General features: G+C 41.2%; 1 protein-coding gene across 1 annotated transcript in view; it reads left to right on the top strand.

Annotated features, from left to right (window-relative positions):
* si:ch211-196i2.1 (collagen alpha-1(I) chain) overlaps positions 1 to 17,510 on the top strand; it is a 142,002-nt gene that overhangs the window by 86,343 nt on the left and 38,149 nt on the right. Inside the window, exons 13-30 of the mRNA XM_050053135.1 lie at positions 2,128 to 2,235; positions 2,442 to 2,495; positions 5,625 to 5,678; positions 5,867 to 5,911; positions 6,526 to 6,579; positions 7,818 to 7,862; positions 7,977 to 8,030; positions 9,344 to 9,388; positions 9,483 to 9,536; positions 9,644 to 9,688; positions 11,090 to 11,143; positions 11,502 to 11,546; positions 11,620 to 11,673; positions 12,708 to 12,815; positions 13,179 to 13,232; positions 14,291 to 14,344; positions 14,520 to 14,564; positions 15,654 to 15,707. Of these exons, the coding sequence (XP_049909092.1) occupies positions 2,128 to 2,235; positions 2,442 to 2,495; positions 5,625 to 5,678; positions 5,867 to 5,911; positions 6,526 to 6,579; positions 7,818 to 7,862; positions 7,977 to 8,030; positions 9,344 to 9,388; positions 9,483 to 9,536; positions 9,644 to 9,688; positions 11,090 to 11,143; positions 11,502 to 11,546; positions 11,620 to 11,673; positions 12,708 to 12,815; positions 13,179 to 13,232; positions 14,291 to 14,344; positions 14,520 to 14,564; positions 15,654 to 15,707 (1,026 nt within the window). The remainder of the gene's footprint in view (positions 1 to 2,127; positions 2,236 to 2,441; positions 2,496 to 5,624; positions 5,679 to 5,866; positions 5,912 to 6,525; positions 6,580 to 7,817; positions 7,863 to 7,976; positions 8,031 to 9,343; positions 9,389 to 9,482; positions 9,537 to 9,643; positions 9,689 to 11,089; positions 11,144 to 11,501; positions 11,547 to 11,619; positions 11,674 to 12,707; positions 12,816 to 13,178; positions 13,233 to 14,290; positions 14,345 to 14,519; positions 14,565 to 15,653; positions 15,708 to 17,510) is intronic.

Raw genomic sequence — 17,510 nt, 5'->3', positions numbered from 1 at the left:
CTTCAATAATGCTGTGGTTAACATGAGGTCAAATTTAGGCTCAAAACCCTCTTGGATAGGGTAAGAAAAAAATCAGGATTTGGACTAAAATACCTGGTTCTGGTGGAACAATCCCAGCTAGAAAAGCAGTAATGTCTTGGTTAAAAAAACAACAGTTTTTAGTGGCACTGTAGCCCCGTTTCCACCGAGCAGTACGGTACAGTTCACTTCCGTATGCTTTCTTTCTGTTTCCACTGTGAAAACTTGTGGATGGTACCAATGGAGCCGTTCTGTACAGTCCCCCCTCTGTTGGGGTACCTAGCACACAGATCTGGTACTAAAAGGTGCAGCTGTGAACACTGCAGTCCGTTGATTGGTCAGTAGAGGACGGTCACTCTGCTCAGGGCTGAGTTGTGGCTGGTTTTGAGGCTCATGTAACCACTGTTCATACCATGGAGAGTTTTACATATATTAGTAAACCGTAACTATAAAATGAAAGGATGTTTTCCTGCCTCTAGCAGGAGCTGGAGTCGGAGAAAAATATCTTAATTCACTGGGCCGATTGCTGGAAACATTTAAGGTGGAACGTTAACTTGTAATGTTACTCAATGTATGAGTTGACAACGTGAATCCATCAGCACACCTTAAATTTCAATGTGACAACTTTGACCATTAAATTACTTTTTATTGTCTCGCTTCAAGCTTTTAAAAATATATATGAATTTCGACGGGATTATGTGAGCTGCATATATCCCAATCCTCACTTGGAGAAAACAAAGTGTCATGGAGTGTCGTTCCTGTGGGCTCTGGCAAACACTAAACCCCTGAGCTTGCCTTAGAAGGACTAAACACGCTATTTTTAAATATCCTGTGGAGACAGACTCTCACTCCAGCCTGTTCTATTATGTTCTGAAAATGTCAGCGTGCAGCCTCGTTCTATGGACGATAAACAAGGTGCAGACTGATATATGATGAAATGGAGCGCATGCTGGACAGAGCAGTGAGTGACAACAACCCCACCCACCTGAAAGAGTACTATTTGTGGTGGAAATGCTAAGTGGACCTAGGGTGTAGGTACGATGTCTGAAGGGTTACTTTTCCAAAAAAGAAATGCCTCTAAATCACAATTGGTCACATGTTGCCCACCATCTCCTCTGCCTCCTGATGACAAAGTCAGCCCATATATGACATCACTTTAGAGACGCTGATATGATACTTATGAAATGTGCAACATATTTGTGGTTTGAAGAAATGAACAATGCCAAAGTTTCCCTCTTGTGACTGGACTGCTTGAGCAACGCCCTTAATCCAGACTGCTCCAGCGAAGCTGCTCAAAGACCAAATGTTTAGACTGTATTTGTACAGGCAGCTTTTCGGTGGGTTTAGTGATGTAATCATTAGTTGATTAAAGACTGTTGTGATTTTCTCTGTTTTATCTCACTGCAAATTAAATATCTTTGGGCTTTTGTCTGTCAGTGAGTGAAAACACATTCTGAAAATGTCACCTTCAGCCCTTTTATGATTTTTTTCTCGACTAGATGATGAATCCAATAATTACTTATGGGAATAGTCATTGTTGGTGTGTAAATGTGAAAGTGGGCGATCCCAGCAAAGAAAAAAGAGTGCATTGCTTTAAGTGATAAAACCCTCACAAAATAGATGTTGACCTCACTCATCACGCCAGTCACGCCATGTGTAGCACTGTATCCATCATCCTCTGCAGCTTAAAATGCAACACTGTCCACTGCCAGCACAGGTGGTGTATCCATTCACTGTACTGATATGTACATGTTTTCCACCTGTCTTCAGGCAGAGTTATTGCAGGGCACAATCTTCTTGACAGTGTGTTGTTATTCAAGTGATGCCTTGTCTGTGTGATGAATAGCTCCACTGACTGGTGGAGAGGGTCAGTGTCTTCACAGTGCAAAGCTATAACTTATACTGTAGCTTTCCCAGTGTGGCTGTATGTTGATATCACTCCAAGTATTTACTGTATGGTTTATTTGATTTTTTTGTTTTACTTTGCCAGTTTTCAGTTCATGTTGTCTTTAAATACCTTATAAAGATGTCATCACTGTTTACTACCAGGCTGATAAAGATGCAGTGAGTATCAACAGCTGTGGTAATTTATGCTGTCTACTCTGACAGGGCGAGCGGGGTCTCAGGGGCCCTGTAGGACAAGCAGGGGCTCCAGGGAGAGATGGGGAAGATGGAGAAGATGGTCAGCCCGGGCCACCTGGTGCTGCTGGATCCCCGGTAGGCACATTCTGTATAGTAAACAGTAGGGCTGGGCATTACGGAGAAAATCACGTCACAATATTTTTTCATCACAATATTGATATAATATTGATATATTGCCCAGCCCTAGTAAACAGTTCAGCTGGTACAAGTACATCATGCGTATATTTATAGTCTGTAAATTATGTGTTTTCATTGCTGGTATTTGTTTTCCATCTTATCAGGGCCCGTGGGGATACAGGGGAGAACGAGGGTCTAAAGGGGAGAAAGGTGACGAGGTGAGCAATAAAACAACACAGCTGCTTCTGTAACAACAACCAGTCAGTCCCATTCACATTTTGATTTAATGTTTGTGAAACTGGAGCCAAGACTAGTCTGAACTGAAGCTAATGAGCGCTATCTGTCTGTTGTAAGTTAACAATTCAACACTTACTGGGAATCCTCGTCGGAAGCGAGACATGGGAGCACAAACATCCTGTCATCCAGTCCACACTAACTCTGTTTTCCATAAAGCTCTCAGCCATCTGTCAGTGAGTGGACGGCGCTAACCTGCCTTCACCAGGCTGACTGACAGCAGAAATTTACTGAAACAAAATAGTTTTCATGGCAGCTCTGTGGGAAGAAATCAGTGGTTTTCTTATGTAATAATTTGTTGATTTTATTTCCCTGCCCTAGTGAGTGGTATACACACAGGCCCAAAATACACATACACGCACAAACAGGACTTATACATACATTAAATGGAGAGATGTCAGAGTGAGGGGGCTGCCCATGGACAAGCGCCCCGAGCAGGGTGCTCCTGTGCCTTGCTCAAGGGTGCTTCGACAGTGCCCAGGAGGTGAACTAGCACCTCGCCAGCTATGAGTAAAGCGGGGAAAAAAGACTGTGAGACCTCCGAGTACAGGATGTCAAAAAACGCTTTCAGCTTTCAGTGATTGTTGGCCATTAGACTTTAATGAACTTACCATTTTTGCAGATGAGTTTTACATTTGAGCAGCTGTCACTTTATCCAGAGCCGTTTCAGCACCAAATTACACTTTTCCCCAAACCTTTCTTGGATTAACATACTTTTCTTCAAAACCTTTTTTCACTTAACAAAAGAAGCTTAAGTTCTCAAATGTTACATATTGCCTCAACAAGGCAGCAGTGCAATACTTTTGCAGAAATGAAAAAGTCCAAATGAGTAAATATTTGATGTAAATCAGGATCTGGTAAAAGAAAAAGAAAAAAAAAATTCTGACCAGAAGTTCACAGCCAGACTGCAGTTCTTGAGCGTTTCCATACTCAGTGCTGCGGAGTAGCAGAGAATTATTGAGGGTTTATTTCCAGCTGGAAGGTGAAGCTTTTCGATTTGCTGGTCCATCTACTTCCCAACCCTCACCTATGGTCATGAGCTCTGGGTAGTGACCAAAAGAATGAGATCACGGATTAGTGTTGCACGGTATACCGGTACTAAAATAGTACCGCGGTACTAGAGTATTCCAAACGGTACTATACTGCATTTGGAAAATACCGGTACTTTTTAAATTGATTCAATTCATTAATTTATTTAATTCATTTATGCACACAAACGCCTTCCTTGTTCCTATTGGAGCACAGATTGCGCAAGTGGTGTGTATGACAACACCTGTATCAACATTCGCAGCTGGCACACGTGAAAAAAGGCAAGAGAAAGTCTGCCTTGCAAAGGGAGACATCACGAGACAACACCAACTTGGTGAAACATTTGAGCAACTAAACCATGACGTCCGTACCGAGTAGGGCTGTCAACGAATATTCTAAATTCGAATTTAAATTCCAATTTGAAAAAAAAATTGACCTTCGAATGTGAAAATTGATATTCGATTGTGGAGAAAAAAAAAAAAAAACACCACCGCAGCTGTCCTCTTTGCGAGTGGGCGTTGTCATCAGACGCGCATTTCTCCAGCCTGGTCGACAAGCGGTTCTGCTCCCAGCTGTTGTCTCCGTCACCCGGCTTGACACATTCGCTCGCAGCTTGCGCAGAAAATAGACCAGACGCCGAAGCGATCGCTGCAGGGCGCGAGCTGGTCACGGTCCGGCGCTTCGAGGCTATTCGCAGCGCTTCCGCGGGCGGTATGGCCACGGGTCAGAGAGGGGGGGCAAGCGAGAGGTCCGCGGTCATTTATAACGTAATGTTATAGATGATTGTTTTGTGTTTTAATGTGTAGGTATGTAAATGTTTTCAAAGACGTTTATGTTGAAATAAAAATACCTACAAGTAGTTATGTTTCCTTGTATTAATACAAATACAAGTATGTTTCCTTGTATTAGTTTGCCCTCTTGTGGACATAATGCAGAAAAAAAAATATTCGAATGGTTCTTAGAAGGAATATTCGAACGTCATTTTTGAGCAATTTTGACAGCCCTAGTACCGAGGTACTTACTGAACCATGATTTTTTTAGGTACCGTTACACCCTTACTGTTTATTGTTCTAAAGGTTTGTATCCAAAAGGACTTTTCCTTAGGAAAAGTACCAAAGAGTATCGAAAAGTATCGAAATTCATATTGGTATCGGTACCGAAACAAAGATTTTGGTATCGTGACAACACTATCACGGATACAAGCGGCTGAAATGAGTTTCCTCCGTGGGGTGGCTGGGTTCAGCCTTAGAGATAAGGTGGAGAGCATGGACATCTGGAGGGAGCTGGAAGTAGAGCCGCTGCTCCTTCACGTCAAAAGGGGTCAGTTGAGGTGATTCGGGCATCTGATTAGGATGCCTCCCGTTAGAGGTGTTCCGGGCACTTCCCACTGGTAGGAGGCCCCAGGGCAGACCCATAACATGCTGGAGGGATTGCATATCTCATCTGGCCTGGGAACGACTTGGGGTCTCCTAGGAGGAGATGGAAAATGTTGCTGGGGAGAAGGATGTTTGGGGTGCCTTGCTAGGCCTGAAAAATGGATGGATGGATGATTTCCAGCCCAAGAAAGTCTCATCTGTCTCACCTAAGCTAGTAACAGTTCAATTTTTTTCTTTATGATTTTAAATCAATGCAATTACTGTTTGTTTTTTTTTGTTGTTGTTTTTTTGGCCACATGGGGGCAGTGGTGAGAAGCTTTCAGCACAGCTATGACATATCATCACCTTTTAAGTTGGTTAGCTAACAGTTCACTCTTTTAGCTCTGTTTTTGGTCTCCACTAACTCCTGATGGAAAAAAATGACTTTAAATCCTCCGCTAGCTGCTAACTTTTCCTGTCTGTTCTTTGATTCTGGACAGAAAGTGGAAAGACAATTTTAGAGCTCTACATCTAATGATGTCCTTGTTGCATAAGACCTTTTCTCCAGATTATGTTACTTGTTGCGTATGTGATTAACACTCGTGTGCAGGATGAAACAAAATGACCTTTACGCTGTAGATAATGTTTTTGTTCCCTCCACCTGTCCAGGGTCTCGTTGGCTTCAAGGGTCCAAGAGGAGACATTGGCGAACCTGGTGAGAAGGTACTCATTGGTGCAATTTAATTATCATCCATTTTGAATATTTAAAATGAATTTGTCCCAACAAAATGTTTTCTATTTCCTGACTTGATTGCTTTAAAACAGACAGACCATACTGGTGAAATGACATCTCATTTTGAATAATACAATATAGTGTGATGATCTTTGGTCTGTGTTTTTTCTCTGTGTAGGGCTCTACTGGTTTACCAGGCCCACCTGGTCCTGTTGGATCACCAGTAAGTGTCTTGTACCCTTCTTGTTTAGTTCCTTTTAATAAATGCATCAAACCAAGAATTTCTGCAGGGATTTGACATTATATTCATAACCCTTGGAAAGAAAATATTTGGCTCATAAGCCAGGAGCATTTCTCCTTTATCTGTTACATTAAGCTGCTTATACCTCTGGAATAATTCATGTACAGTCTGTTTAACAGGATGCCACAACATTACAGGATCAATTTAAAACAATAGGAATCAAAGTAACAACTGTCTTTGTGTATTACATTTCCTGTACATCCAACTGGTGTAAAATAAGAGGAACAAAACAAACAATCAGCTTTTGTGTTAGAAAGACGTGCGCCTCCGAATCCTTTTTAATCCCTAATCCAGTCCCTCTTTGAACTCGGAGTTCCAGGCAGCGAGGCACTGACTCTCTTCGGTCCATTCTCGGGTTTACTTTGCATCTACTTGGCATGAAATCAGAAACTCTGCCTCGTAGTATTAACACAGGCACTCTGACCAGTTGGGAGTAATCTGTTTGATTAATCCTCGCTTTGAATACAGCGTTTGGTATGTATTTTAATGATATATTGTTGTTAAGTTGACATTGAATACTTGAATCTTCTCTGCAGGGGCCTCAGGGGATCCGAGGTGGATATGGGCCAGAGGGGCCCCGCGGGCCTGATGTGAGTGATGTACTGTCCGATTATAGCTGCTCAAGAAGTTGTTCTTAAAGGGATAGTTCACCCCAAAGTCAATTTTTTTTTATTTTTACTCTTACCTGTATCAGTCTAGATTGTTTAAGTGTGAGTTGCCAAGCATTGAACACACTGGTTGTAGAGATGTCTGCCTTCTTTCGAATATAATGGCACTCAGCTTGTGTTGCTCAAAGCACGAAAATACACATTTGTCTCTTTCCAGAAATCATGACAGTTACTTAAGATAATCCACAGACCTTGTGGTAAGCAGTTTCATGTAGGAACTATATTCTTTGTACCGAATTACACCCACCAACTGTATCACTGTGCTGAAGGAAGAGTGCATCTACTGCTCTGTTAACAGCACAGCAAAGGTGGAGGCCAATAATGTTTTCATCTCACACTTTCATGAGCATGAGCCTCTCGTCAATGAGTAGATGCACACTTCTCCTGCGCTTCTACTCAGCAGCTCACATGAAAACAGTCTCGAGTAATAAACAACACTACAGGTAAGAGAAATATGTATTTTTGACTTTGGGGTGAACTGTCCCTTTAAGTATGCCTTTCACACACTTCATTACTCCTTTACTGCTTCACTATATTCTCATGTGGTGATCTTGACATTTAAAGGAACAAAGGAACAAAAAACATAAATTTAAAAAAAAAAAAAAGATATAATCATCCCACAGCAACTGAAACAAGTGACATTCGTACCAAAACACACACACACACACACACACACACACACACACACACACACACACACACACACACACACACACACACAGTATGTCAATTTCAAGGTATGGAACTTGGCCTCTCTTTGAGATGTAGCTCCAAAGACATGATGATGTTTAGCAGTTGTATACTTGAACTGGTTTTTCAACATTATTTGGCCATAGAAGCCCTGGACCACCAGCATTAGTAAATTAGTAACATTTCCTAGACACCAACCTATCCATCCACTTTCTAAACCACTTTACAGCATGCTTTGAGCAACAGGAGGCATGCATGATGAAAATGATGGTTACCTGCTTTATACAGGCTGTTTGGCTTCATACAAACTTCAGCATAGTTAATACACTAAACTAGGGGTGAGTGGTTAATGCCTGATTATTATTTTGGGTGAAGTGTCACTTTTATAGTTGTATTCACTGTGAGAGATTCTGAACTGGTGGACAATAAGCAGGACATCACTCATGTTGTTATGAACTTGTTGTCACCAGGGGGAGAGTGGACTGGATGGCCCTCCAGGTCTGCCAGGGCCGACGGTGAGCAGACAGACGGATTAGATGACAAAATATTTCTCTGTTAGTGCCAATTATGAATATATGTATGATACTTACTTGTGTGTGTGTGTGTGTGTGTGTGTGTGTGTGTTGCAGGGTGCAGCAGGAATAACAGGACGAGTTGGTGCTCAAGGAGTTAATGGCTCAAGGGTAAGATTGCACCATAACAGCTTAGTCAGTGCATTTACATGCACAGTTAAGTCTAGTGACAGTTATAGCTCGACCAGGCCATTTAATTGGACTACTGTCTACTGGGAATCAATTTATTGACCAAAGTATGTCTGAACCTGCTACAGTGGGGGTCAATATGCCCTCTTCAGCTTGTTAGTATTGGACCTTTTTCCGGCTGACCACTTATGTCACAGACCAAACAATCGTCCAGCTGTTCCGCCACTTTTTAAAACGTGACACCATCCAGTGTTTTCCTTCCATCCTTGTATTGTAAAATATTTAACCGTTTCAGCTGACACAACATGGACTGTGTCTCCTCATCTCCAACAGGGCACAGCTCTGGATGTAGATTTTGCCATTTTGTTACGCATTTAATGCCATTTGACTTCCGGGTCAAAGCCCGGGGCAGAAACTGTGGAGCAGGCGCAGAGCTCCTAGGCCAGTTTTTTTTTTTTTAAGATATTTTTTGGGGCTTTTTTTAGCCAAACAAGCATGAAGGGGGGAGAGAGAGAGGGAGCGACACGCAGCAAAGGGCCACAGGCTGGAGTCGAACCCATGCCGCTGCGGCAACAGCCTTATACATGGGGCGCCTGCTCTACCACTAAGCCACCAGCGCCCCAAGTCCAGTTTGGGTTTAATTGGTTGTATACATGCAGGAGTAATTCAGCTCCCAATCACATATTATCTGGGTGTGTTAGTCCGACTTTAAAAATACAATTTAGTGCAATTTTGGTGGGACTAACATGTTTGCATATATTTTAAAAGTCTGGTTTAAGTCAGACAAACACAATAAATTGATTTTCTCTCATGTCATGTAAAAGTACTGAGTGATATGTAAATTAAAAGGGATTTTCCCAGGGGATGCAATTTATAATGACATTTATCAGTTAATCTATTATTTGTTAGACTGTTAAATGTTTAAATAAATAGTGAAAATTGTCCCACCACAAATTTCCAGCCTAAGATGCCATCCTCATATTCCTTGTTTCGTCCAACCAACACTGCAAAATAAAAAAATCGCAAAGATGTTTAATTTTTAATGAGAACTTCTCAAAATTCTCACATTTAAGAAGAATGTTTGCTATTCCTGCTAGATTGATTAAATGATTAATGGATTTTCAAAATTGTAATTGGCAGAGTAGAAATAATGATGTGTTAAATGAAAAATGAAGCAGATGTAATTTCATTTATTTACACTTCATGTCTGGAAAGTTTCACAGAAATCAAACAAAGTGTCCAAACTTAGTTTGCAGGTTACTTCCTGTGTATAAATAATTCATCATTTCTTTCAGGGGGACATGGGACCTGCTGGCAGTGTTGGTCCCAAAGGCCCACAGGTATACACTGTGTTTGATTATAAATTTGCTGCAGTTATTGAGCTTGCTGCACATGTTTAGAGACTCTTTGGCACCTTCCTTTTCTTTTGATTAGGGGCCTCCGGGTTTGGAGGGACAGATTGGACCTCCAGGACTCAGAGGAACTCAAGTGAGTACAATTTAAAGCATGACTCTTAATGAGGACTTTTGGCTACTTCATTCACATTGCAGCCACCAAAGTGCAGGAGGTTAAAGTCAATGTGTTCATCTTGACAGGGGCATCCAGGACTGATCGGTGCTCCTGGACCTAAAGGAGATCCTGTAAGTTTGTTCTCAAGATTCATTTTGTCCCTTTTTTTCCCTTCTTTATTTCTTTAAACCAAATCTCAAAAATAGTGGAGCTGCACACAGTATAAGTCATGCAAGAACCTCTAGTGTGAAATAAAAATCAGTATATCATTTATATTTGAGGTACAGCCTCATGGATGACTGAGGGAAAAATGTAAAGTCGAACTTAGGTTCAGTGAATTCTCATCTGGAGACAGTGAACAAACACACATGCATGGTAAGCACAGATTCATTCTATCAGCAAAATGAAATGTCAAGTACAAGGGACAGATGTTTGATCGCAAAAAAAAGCAAACCAGACGATGCTCATCAAGAAATCATGAAGTCTATCTCACTCTGAAGTTCAGTGTCACTGCAGCGGGAGAGCCTTGTCTCTTTTGTTTTGCTCAAGTAAAGTTAACCTCCATCATGAATTGTTCAGTTACGTAATGTTCACTGTGGCTCATTTTGCTGCAATTTTTATAATGGTTTATAAAAATTAAGGAGGTGGGGAGATGTGTTGAATATTCAGTTTCCATTCGGAAAATACAGGACAATGGAAAAGACTTTAATTTAGGCAAGTTGTACTATATATCCTACAGATAAGGTTAAAGCTGCAGTAGCTTTTAATATGACACTAGCTGTCACTGTATCCTTACAGTAGTACATGAGACAGATCATGCTGCTCTGCCTCTTCATAGTGCTCCTAATGAAATTTTCAAGAATCATGAAAACGACCAAGTCGAAGAAGTCTCTCAAACTCAGCTGTGAATCATGTCAATAACTGCTCTTGAACTGCAGTCAGACTGTCAAACTTGGCAGCGCTGATCAAATATGAATCAAGATTCTGTTGATGCATTGCCTGTTTCTCACCTCAAATGTTTTCAGAAACATATTTTATGTACTGTTTAGTTGAAAAATGAGAACGTTTGTGACCTGACTGCCATGTTGGAAAGAGTAGATTTGAGACAAAGAAAGGCCCAACAGCTGGAGCAAACGTTCTCATCTTACTATTGATTAATATTTGATCAGTGCTGCCTCGTTTGACAGTTGGACTGCAGTTCACAAGAAGTGATTGACAGCTGCTCTGTCTGAAATAGGCCTATGTTTGGCCAGAGTCTCACTTCATGGACTGAATTTTCTAAAGCCTGAAAACAGAGCCAAGCGGAGGTATACAAGGCTACTGTTCTCTCAGACCACTTCAATTACAATATGCTTAAAGGCTATAATGGGGTTTTTGCCAAATTGCTCCAAAGTTATACTGCCTTCCCAGCTTTAATGTGCAAGTCCAAAGTAAAATATCAACATATAAAGGCAGCTGATAAGAACAGGAAATACAGTATCTTATCCCTGTTTTTACTTCTGTGTTGTTTCTTTTCTTTCTGTTCATATCAGGGGCCTGTTGGGCCCATGGGGGCTCGAGGGGATCCCGGCTTCGAGGGGCCCATGGTGAGTTGAAGTTGAACATATTCTCCAGGGTATTACATCATTACAATACAGTACTGTAGGTGCACACACTGTGTGAACAGACTAGATGTAGATAAGAGTGCTGCACACAGTACTGCTCTCACAGCAGACTGCAGCCTCACAGTGCCATCTAGTGGTTGTAGCCTCTCAGTGGATCACAATACAGTGTCTTATGTGTTCTTCATTCTTATGATGCTAGACCAATGTCTATTTATCCTTTAAATTGGAATAAATGGATGTGATCATTTCACTTGTCTACACTTTGAATAATTTGCCTCTAATTTGCATCATGGTCCTGAAGCACCGAATCATCATCATCCTTTTTTGGGATATTTTACAGGGTGCTGTAGGGACACAGGGTCCTGTGGGTTTCCCCGGGGTTACGGTAGGTGCTCATTATAGATTTACAAATACTTACTGTAAAATATTATTGGATTTGACCATTTTCTTCTTTACAGGGTAACAGGGGACCAGACGGGGACAAAGGGGAACCAGGACCAAAAGGCGACAAAGTAGGAGCCAGCTACTTTCTGTTGACTCAATTACACTCAAAGAAGAGAATAATACAATGTCATTAAGTTTCTTAACACATTTTGGAATATATGCTTATTTGAGAGTTGCATCTCCTTCTAACTGGACGTGTTGTGAACAAGCCAGTGACTGAACATCAGATTTTTTTCAGTGTTTTTAAATGAAGCGTGTGGCTTGTTTGAAAAAAAAAACTGTCCTGGCTCTATTTTAGTGAAGTTTTGCACACCTGCAACCTAATTTCAGGGCAACAAGGCATCGCTTTGGCTGACTCAGCGCTCAATAGGCTCCCTAAATATTGTTGTCACGCTTAGTATATCTGGACACTTTTTCATGCTCTATCCTCCATAGTTTACTTGCTTGCTGTATGTCAGGAATAGGTGTTGGACGAGAGCATCGATATCTCTCTCATGTCACCCCCCGCTCTCTCTCTCTCACCCCGCTTCACTCTGTCCTGTACATTAAAGGCAAAAAGCCTGAAAAAATAATCTTTAAAAAAAAAATTTAAAAAAAGAAAAGAAAATTAAATATTCATTGTAAAAAATAATGATACAAATAAAAAACAAAATAGATCCTAAGACATACAATTATGCAAGTCAAAATATATCTAAAAATATTACATGAATAAAATATATTATAAAGTAATAAAGACAGTAATTGCAAATGAATGAACTAACTTCTTTTTCTTTAGCTGAGTTATATCTGTGTCTCAGTTTAATCCATTTAAATTCATTTAGATTAAGGCAAATTAGTGTTTTAGTCTGGCGCAGAAAGGCAGACCATCTGTACATCACGGCTGCTGCAGGTCTGAACTACTACATTCTTGCATGAGGCAATGTGGTTTTACTGGGGTTATGTGCAGGACTACTTCTTGACAGCGCACAGTCACTTCCTGGACTCCCTGCTGGTTGCCTGGCAACATCACAGTTGAAACTATGCATATAACGTTTCATGTTTTGTATGATTCAGAAAGGTCTCTGTGCCGAGTGAGAAAATTTTCCTTCTGTTTTTACCTCAGGGTGTTCAGGGAGCAGCAGGTATTAGGGGACCTCAGGGAGAGAGGGGCCCCAGCGGCTTACAGGGTTTCGCAGGCATCAAGGGCCAGCCTGGCCCCAGAGGCACTGAGGTACTGTGGAGAGAACTGACACACAGATCTACATTAGTAATTGTGCAGAATAGATTTTCTGACAAAGAAAAGAAAATATTTCTAAGGTTGAGAATGAACTGTGATACTTAGTAAATATTCTAGTTTATGGTTAATTGTAAGAAGGTTGAGCTTAGAAATACTCTTTGAATTCACAATTTTACTTCTTATAACAAGTTGATTTACAAAAACAGAATGAACTTTATTGCCAGATTATTATCCCACAATGTAGCACAGTATTTGCAGCACAGTATTGTATTACATGCTTTTAGCCGGGAGAAAGAAGCTGCCTGGTGGAGGTGAAAAAGGCGATAAGCTTGAATGGTTTTATATTTCTCCATTCAGGGCACAAACGGAGAAACTGGTCCTCAGGGGAAACAGGGCAGCCGCGGGTTAAAGGTCAGTGATGATTTGTGCATCTGAACACCATGAAATGTCAGATGACTTCATATGTTGTTCCACACGTTGCGTTCAACCGTGAAACATTAGAGCCTCCAGTGGCCTCCTGCATGTACATTTAACAATCTAATATTGTGCAGTGAATGACCAACATTTAATGCAATAACATGAATTTAACACCTTCCTGCTTCTGCACCTGGTCAGGGAATATATTGTGATGCGTCATCTGTTTTGAGGGAATTAGATCCCTGCTATATGTTGATCTAAAATTAAGCAAATAAGGATGTAGATTAATTCCCTCTTAAAACATCCAGTGTTCATCAACATCACGGGAGAGCTTTCTTCCGTAATGAATTTTACGTTGATGAGTGAAGCACAGGAGACAAACAACTCGTTGACCAGCTGTACTCAACGATCAGCAACAGCTAACAATGGTAGCATCAATGAGGCTTAGTATACCGGACTCTCAGCGTCTCTGCCCTATTCCTACTCTCATAGTGACAGTCTCATAGTGACAGCTACTGGTGAGTGAGCGTAGCATCAATCATGGTCCATATCAAGTTTGAATTGTATGTGCATGCTGCATTAAAACCACTGACAGGTGAGGTGATTATACCACACCCCAAAAATTGCTAAGGAATGGCCCAAGGAACGTGACAAAGAGCTCAAGATGTCGACCTGGCCTCCAAATTCCCTGCATCCCAATCTGTTCAAGCCTCTGTGGGACATGCTGGTAGCCCAAATGCCCTGTGTCCATGCCTCAAAGGGTCAGAGCTAATGTTCTGATCCAGCCCCAGGGCCACTGGGGGTGTCCTGTGGTGTCTGGCACCAGGGCGTTGGCGGCGCATGATACGGATCCTTTGAGTCTTGTTAGTTACAAGCTGGGGCCTCCATGAATCAGACTTGTTCTGATACATCCCACAGATGCTCGATCAGAATGAGAGAGAACAGAATAGAAATCAGAACAACATCAACATTAAAACAAACACAATAAAGGCAGTTTTTGTTGTGGATATTGATGGTCAACCATAGTCACTAATATCTGAACTTCCTTGAAGGGAAACAGGGGGCCAGATGGACGTAACGGCAAACCAGGACCCAGAGGGAACAAGGTATTACAGTAAAGTTTAAATAAAATATGTGTATAACCCTAATAGAAACTTAACAGTATTGCCAAATTAAAGCTAGCCTACAAATAGCTTGGCTTCAGGTACCTGTTGTATAATTTTTGTATTCCACTAGAGTTATTTGGTGTTGATGTCACCTTCTGTCTTTACCTCCTTTTAGGGTCGGACTGGGCAGAGGGGCCCCACTGGCCAACCAGGTCCATCGGTAAACTTTAAGCCTGTCAGAAATTATTTGAAATGTAGCCAACCCTGAATTCTATATGTATTCAAAATGTAGGTCTTTAACAATTCTGAATATTGGTGGTACAAATATTTTTATACTTAGCAGCTAGGTGTGTAACTGTACACAGGAGTCACGGTTCGGTTCATGCCCCTGATTGAGAGGTCACAGTTTGGTGCGAGCTTGATACAACAGGGAAAACCCCCAATGCATTGCGTTCATTTATTTAAAAAAAAAAAGACGGTAATGCAAGTATAGAAGACAGACATAGTCCTCTTGCTTGGGACTGAGGTAGCATTTTGCCTGCTGGCAACTTTGGTGAACTGTTTTTATTATGAAAATAAGCAACATTTCAAACACTTCTGTATTACACTGTACAGACACTGGACATTTTCCTAAAAGGCAACAGGTCACAACAGGCTAAAAAACATATCAAAATATCAAAATTCATGATGATAAGAAATAAATCTTGTATATGTGTTGCAATTAGTTTCACCTTGGCTTTATTTAAACATTCAGAGCACCCAAACATTTATCATCCTGGTGATCAGCACATCTGGGTGATGCCGTTGAATGGGCGTTGACATGCTGGATATGTTTCCATTCACAGACCCCACAACTGCGGAGCAATGCCAACACACTTTCCTAGCCAAAGCTATCTCTCCGGTGCTGTTGTAGCTAACCAGAAACACACAAGCCGGTCTTTCAGCTCCATTGTTTCATTTGCGGTACACTTGTTGTGCTAACTTCAGCACATGTTGCAAACATTGTACAGCTAAAATTTTGCAGGTAGAACTCCTGCTTGTGCACTTTGTTACGCGCATCAATCTGCAACTCGTGTACTCTGCATGCACTGGACCGTGACCCCCAGAACCTTGACGGTTTGATACAGTTACACAAACTGTTTTTTAGCAGCGACATGTTTCTGTTCTAGATAAACCTTAACCCTCCTTTTATACTCAGCTGTCACACTGGCCTGCAGAGATAAAGGCATAAAAGTGTTGCTTAAATTTTGCAGAATGAACAGTTTGCATTTGTGTGTGTCTGCGTGTGTTTGTGGTTGATCCTTCACAGGGTTTGCCTGGGCCACCTGGACCAGAGGGAGCAGAAGGAAAGCCTGGTACACAGGTTCCCATTCTCTATCATATTTCAATTCCATCACATCTGTAAAGTTGTGTGTGTCTGTGTGTCCTCTACTTCCTGCCATATACCTCGCAAACATTTAATATTCTGCATATTATTTATTTAAGTATTACATGGACTTCTTTCACACACATCTCATTACCTCTCTTGGTTTAAGTCCACAATTTGTGTCCCTTAGAGGGTTGAGGGCTAAAACTGGTGATGAGCACAGAGGGGAGAGACACCTCACTGAACATCATCACACACTTCACTCCTTTAAAAAAAAGTCCTTCCAGTACTTTTCTGACTGTTGGATGCAAGCTTAAAGGAGTGACATACTGAAAGACTGCAGAGATGGAAATGCCCCCAAAGTGTCAAAACTGTCTGCCAAGTTGAGTCGAGGTGACTCTCATGGTGTAGTAGTTGGTTCAGCCAGCAGGAGGCAGTCTTTGTACAGTGCAGCAGTACTGTGGTGAGCTGTAGTACATTTCAGCTCTGTAGTAAGTGATGCAGAGTTCATGCTTTAGCTCTATCATTTATTCATCACTGTGTTTCATACATTCTCTGTTTTTAGCTTCTCAAATACGAATATATGCCTTTTTTTCTTTGTTTCAAATCATTTTGGACTGCTAAGTGGGCAAAACAAGAACTGTGAGGAAGACATCTTAGCTTCTGGGAACTCTTGATGGGCTTTTATTTATTTTAATTGATTTATTTTTCCATTTTATTAACACTTCAGTGAATAATGAAAATAATCATTATTTGCAGTCATAACTGGGGTGACTCAATTTTAAAAAAGTCCCCACTGTAGTTTCATTTTTATCAGAAAATTGTCTTGATTTGAGGAATATATTTAATAATAAAGTGAAAACAGTATTAATTAAATTGATTTAATATTTGGGGAAATGTACTTAATTGTGTTGTTGCTGTAGGGTTAGCTGGGAAGACCAATACCGCTCTGTTATTTGTCTGGTAAATATGAAGCTACAGCCAGCAGCCAGCTTAGCATAAACACTGGAAACAGTCCAGCACACAGGTCTATTTAACCTTTGGACAGAGCCTGCTTCCCTCCTGTTTCCAGTATTTATGCTTGAACAGTTGCTCATCACACTCTGCCACCTTGCTGCTGCCAGGCTGTTGTACCTTGTGGCATGATTGCTACGAAGTGAATGTGAGAGGAGGGCAGTAGAGTTTCAGCATTGTACTGCTGGCCTGATTACCAGTGTGGTGATAGCATCTCTGGTTGGAAAGTATTATGTGTACTATTTGCCATTACCATATACTTTCCCTAACATTAACCAAGTGGGTTTTGTTTCCTTGACTTAAAGGGTAACTTTGGTATTTTCAACTTGACTTGATGAATGTAGACCACAATTTTTTAAACTGGTCCAGTATGGAGAGAGATTTTGCAATGTATCTGGCATTAGTAAAGGTCAGTTGTGCACTGTCACATCCACTAAAAGTGCTTGTTTTTGCCACTGATAGGCTCAGATTATTATTCCATGTGTCTGACAATATTATGGGTAATGATCCCTACAGAGGCCAGACTTTTTATTTAAGTGTAAGTTCCTTTTTGTTTAACCAGAAACAGCCCCAAGAGACTCCATCTTACGATATAATGACAAAAACTCTGTCTGTGGGTGTGTGTGTGTGTGTGTGTGTGTCTGTCCCACGTTTTTCTCCTCACTGACTTGGTCAATCCATGTGAAATTTGGCACAGTGGTAGAGGGTCATGGGAGGATGTGAATGAAGCAACATTACATCAATTGGCCAAAGGGGGGCGCTATAGCAACCGATTGAAATTGCAAA

This window comes from Epinephelus moara, chromosome 9 (assembly GCF_006386435.1).
Source record: "Epinephelus moara isolate mb chromosome 9, YSFRI_EMoa_1.0, whole genome shotgun sequence".
NCBI lineage: Eukaryota > Metazoa > Chordata > Actinopteri > Perciformes > Serranidae > Epinephelus > Epinephelus moara.
The sequence above is the reverse complement of the archived record's forward strand: the minus strand, read 5'-3'. Positions and strand labels throughout refer to the sequence as shown.